At 53.4% G+C, this 5,162-nt stretch overlaps 1 protein-coding gene across 1 annotated transcript in view; it reads left to right on the forward strand.

The window, feature by feature from the left end:
- Window positions 1–2,365, forward strand: part of LOC104158822 (receptor-interacting serine/threonine-protein kinase 4-like) — a gene marked incomplete at its 3' end in the record, with an annotated part of 29,014 nt that extends 26,649 nt beyond the window's left edge. The window contains exon 9 of the mRNA XM_009696574.1: window positions 2,181–2,365. Coding sequence (XP_009694876.1) covers window positions 2,181–2,365 — 185 coding nt within the window. The remainder of the gene's footprint in view (window positions 1–2,180) is intronic.
- Between the last annotated feature and the right edge of the window lie 2,797 nt (window positions 2,366–5,162).

A 5,162-nucleotide genomic window follows, 5' to 3' on the forward strand; every position in this document is an offset into this window, starting at 1 on the left:
TTCACCCTACCCTGAAGTGTCCCTGCCAGCCTCAGGCGCTCACAAAAATCTCCAACACCTTCCTTTAAAAAAGAAAAAAGTGTATATATATATATATTTTTAAATCTAATCAGCAGACTAGTCCATCCCAGCCTGAAGAAGATGCTAGGTGCCTTGAGATAAACTTAGCCGGACCCCCAGCTTCCCAAAGCAGAAAAATCTTTATTCCCCAGTATCTCCCCACTTGGTCCCAACTCCTGAGCACGGCAGCACCCCTCCGACTGTTGCGGTCAGGGTACACCTTGCGTAGTACCTTCAGGGCAGGTGGGAGGTACCAAGCTTGCTCCCCACGTGGAAGCTCCTTGATTTTTCCACACAAGGACGTGCAAGCCTACACCCCACGTGAGCTCCCCCGTGGGGAACGGTAGGGAAGAAGAGGAGGAGGAGGAGGAAGCTGCACTGCACGGGTGCTGCTGTGGGGGTAGCCGTGGCCTGGGGGAGGCGAGCAGGCAGGGCTTTCTGTTTCCACTTGACCTACATCCAGATTCAGATGGTGGTTTATTCAGGAAAGGCGGTACTGCTCCATTGCTCTCCAAATCAAACCGCTCTCAGGATCACCCCTGTTCTCCCGACACATTTCTCAGCGCACCGATTCCCAGGGAAGGAGTTTGCTTCGCTGCAGCAAACCAGGCCAACCAGCGCAGGTGCAGACAAGCTCCCTGGCCGCAGCTACAATCACCGGGGCAGTGTCTTCTCTGCTGAAAAAGTCCCAGCTCTGGGACATTTTGAAAGTAAAACGCTTTGGAACTGAGGGGCTCACTTCCCATCTTTAACTCTGCCAGCTTCGGGGAAAGAGAGAGGTGCAGAACTGCTCCTGGTGTCCCCTTCCCAGGGCCACGGCAGTGCCAAGGACACCTTCCCAGGGCCACAGCAGTGCCAAGGACACAGTCCCGGACACGCTTTCGGCAGAGCACCCTTTCTCCTTCCTCCTCGCAGGCCTGCCAGGACCAGGCAGCTCTACGGCAGCCCTTTGCCTTGGGTGGCGAGCAAACCCCGGCAGCTCGCACGGCGTGTGCCGGCACGCACCGCGTTACAGGTGGCTCCGGCTCACCGCCGCCTGCCTCTCCATCGCGGGAGGCTCCTGCCCGGGCGAGGCTGGCTGAGGTTTTCCAGCCGGTTTTTTGGCATGGAGACGGCGTTGTAGATGCCGCTGGACTTTCTCCATTCATTTCTCCCCATTAGTAACCAAAGCAGCTGCTCCATGCCTCAGCCAGGGTAAAGCCCGACGGTGAAGGCGGTGGTAATTAGCTGTGCTGGCAGCGCACCCAGCGAAGCAAAATGGGGGTAATCATCGTGGCTCATAACCAGCCTGTGCCAGTGGGGAAGCTGAGGCCTCCCTGATCCTCTCCTTCCTCCCTCTGAGCTTCCCTCACTTCTCAATTAGTTGCCTCCTTCCTGGAGGAATTAAAAGGAAAAAAAAACCAAAACACCAAACTAAAAGGCCAACAAATGCAGAGGAACACACCGGCTTCTCCCCGCTGGCAGAGAGAAGTGCCTGAAGGGGAGTGCCCTGTGTCCCCCCGCCGGGGTGCATGCTGGCAGCCGAAAGGCAGGGGCGATGCGGGGCTGGCAGAGGGTGCAGGTCCCCGTTGGTGGCACAGCTAGCCAAGCCCCTCCTCGGAAAAGGACTGGTTTGCTCCATGATGTTTTGGGGATGGTGATGCTGTGCCAGCCCCCTGATAGAGTCTCTCCAGGCTGGAGCAGGCCAGGAAAAGCTGCTCCGGAGGAGGCTGTCATTCCCTTAATGACGGCAACCTGTTTCTAAAGGATTTTATGCATCTGACTCCCATTAAAACCTGAGGGACTTGGCCAGTGTCATGCTTGATGCCCACAGGCAGCTGGGACCACTCCTTCAGGTGCCACCTCCTCCGGTCCCTCCTGCTCGGTGGAGGGGTGGGCTGGGGGGATGCTCCACAGCACCCTGCTGCGTCCCTCCAGCCGACAGCCCCAAGCATGCTCTAAGGCATCCAGAAAAAGCCCCGCAGGGTTTAAAGTCGGGCTGTTTCCAGGTAAAATTCCCCAGAACCGCGCTCTGCGATGTGCTGCAAGGAGCCCTGGTGCACGCCACCAGTTTGTCCCCTCTGTGAGCTGATGAGCAGGGCTCTCCCTCAGCTCCTCTCCCTCTCCCCTTTGTTCCACAGCTGGGAAACAGCCGGTGTCACACGTTGGCATGAGTGTCACAACAAGGCGGTACGGCTTCCCGGAGAAGGACCCGACCTACCGATCAGCCCCGTGGCAAGCACGCAGCAATCCTGGCTGCCGCTGCGTCCCTGCTGCTGTTTGCGAGCAATTAACAGGGACGTGGGACAGGGTGAGGCTGGGCGAGGTAGGAGACCAGAGGCAATAAGGACGGGATCTCAAGCTATTTTAGCTTTTTAATTCGGCTCTTTCTTCACTGCGATCACAGGGACGGCCGGGTGCCCGTGCATGTGTACCGACCTACACAGGTTTGCCTACCTGCACACGCGGGCTTACCGGCACACACGTGCCTGCTCTCTGCCTGCATGCACGGGCACGCATCTGCGCACGCACGTTCACAAACGCAATATTCGTTTCTTATTTTTACGGTGAAAATTAGCCACTTGTCAAGGCAGGGAGGTCTCAGACCGCTACGTCCACCAAACTCACCCCAGCCCAAGCCACTTACAGACAGGGCTGTAATTCTTTGCTTTCCAAAACGGACTAGAAAGACGAGAAAGGAGACGGCAGTAACGCACGGCTGCTCATGCAATGCTTTGCTAACCTAATCCCACCGAGCACTCCGTACCACAGCAGTTTGCAGCTCTCCCCTTAACCTGCTCCGATCCCAGCTCCCTGAGGTCCATCGGAGCATCCGGATGGCTAAAAGCTGCCTCAGGGTGTATCCCTCAAGGCCGCCAAAGGTTCGAGTTAGGCACATCACAGCACGGCCGCAACCCTGTAATCCACTCCCGTGAGATACTGCCGCTGTCAGAAAGAAATCACATCCCAGCTCCAAAAGAAAGAGGAAGAAACATCCACTTGTGCAGCCACGAACACTGGTACGGCTGTTCCCATTCAGGTATTCCCATCTCAGTAAACACAATCTGGATCAGACCAGCATTCCCCCAAATTCAGTGTTTTGCCTCAGAGTTTCCCTGTATTAAAAGCCTAAGGAAGAATCAAAACATAATCCTGCTCTTAGCAGTTCGGAAATAAAATGCTCTTAGAGAAAAATGCCTTTCACATCCCAGTCACTTCTCATAGTGTTCACATTACCTATAAAAAAAATACTTAAATATTACCAGAATCCTACACTCTCAACAGTTGCCATTTTTTGGAATATTTATATACACATATTTGTTATATTTTTATATATACACATCTATACATATATACATGCATGCATATATATATATGAAAACCCGTGAAAGCATTTATTTGATCAGTCTAAAGACATGCTGCTTTTGGATTCTGCTTCTACCCCCTGTTACGGCAGAGTAAGTCATCTTCATCTCTCTAGCAGACAGATGAGATACGGGATACAAACTCTTACCGTTTCCTCTGCAACGCTACTTACCGACAAGAGACCCGACCTCATCCCATCCTAACCACCCAAATCCATACCCAGCAGCAAGGACTTGGGTCCAAAAAGGTACGTGCAGCTGCTGCTCCTGCATCACCACAAACTGGAGGAGCTGGGAGTAACTTATTTACTTTTGACCTTGTATCTTTGCAGTGGTTTATTCCTTCCCCTGTCCCCGGCTGCCTTCTTCAACACACTTTTTAATAAGCATCTCTCTGCTGATGCAGCGACAGCCTCCAGTTCAGACGAAAGGGCAGCCTGTGGCCCGTAGAGAAGGTTTTTACGGAGTATTTCTGACAGCCACTGCAGACGCACGCACGCACACCCGGAGTAACTCATCACTTGCAGCGCTAGACTGCTTTTACAAGCAGCGATGCATCAAACCTCCCCCTCCCCTTCTGCTGTTTTCCCAAGCTCTCTTTGTTTTCCTGGGTTTGCTCCAGGCCCTAAATATATTCCAGATTAACAAAATTCACCGGAGACCAAGATGCAAGCGGGGAAAATTTCCAGCCAAGCGGCCCAGGGCCCCCAGTAAGGCTAGGTTTATTTATCTCAGCTAAAAACGTCCCCTTGCCCCCTCCCAATGCCTGGTGGGAGCCAGGGGCTCCAGGCTGAACCTGACCACTCCTCACCAGCCAAGCTGCACCCCATTGCCATGCCAGAGGACTACGGCTTCCTCAAAGGTCTGCTGAGTGGCTTTAATTGTCTCCCTCGATCAGGTACCAAAGCTCCTCTGCCAACAGCGAGTGACAGGAGCAGACCCAGCCGGGGAGGAGATGCGCTCCTGGGCAAGGCATTGGGCTGCAGCAGGGCGCTGCCGCCGAGCCCCCCGAAAGGGCTGCCACGGGGAGAGCGAGCCTCAGCACCTCGGCTCCAAGGAAAGTTTAATTTCTGGAGAGAACTTTTTTGGGGGAGAGGCACAGGCCAGCTCTTGAGAGATGCTGGGGTTTTGGGGGCGGCTCTGCTGCTCCTCGCAAGAGGATGAGCGGTGGGTGAGCCAGAGGAGGAAAGCCATTGCTGCTGCTGGAGAAACCTGCCAGAAGCCCAGAGCCAGGCTCAGGTTTTGGGTTTGTTCCCTGCCCCCAGTGCTTTTAACTCCTTAGTGATCTTCCTGAACAACCAATCCAACCCTCCTATTTTGCCCAAAAGGCATTTGGCCGACTGCAGCGAAGTTAAGATGTCAGTACCAAGGCGCCCGTTGCCAGCAGAGCTTGGCTGCAGATCCGAGTTGTGACACAGTTAATATGTAATGAGGTTATTAATATTATATTGTGACATACTTAAGATCACCACGTTTCCACTGAGTATGTAATCATTGAGCAGCCAAGAAATAATCCTTTAACTACGGATTAAATTTAGCCCTGTTTGACATCCCATCCTTCATTGAAGCCATTAAAAGAACCCAGGCCAGGAAGCTACCCTTGTTCCTCACCGGAAACGCTCACATCCCCCTGAGATATTTTTCTAACATCTTTGCAAACAAGAAGTTACGAGGCTGTCCAAGGAACGGCTGCTCCAAGCTAATGCTTACTTTATGCCTAGGTTACGTTAAATGCTGTTCCCTTGTCTCAAAAAGGCC

This window comes from Cariama cristata, unplaced genomic scaffold (genome assembly GCF_000690535.1).
Source record: "Cariama cristata isolate BGI_N322 unplaced genomic scaffold, ASM69053v1 scaffold22883, whole genome shotgun sequence".
NCBI lineage: Eukaryota > Metazoa > Chordata > Aves > Cariamiformes > Cariamidae > Cariama > Cariama cristata.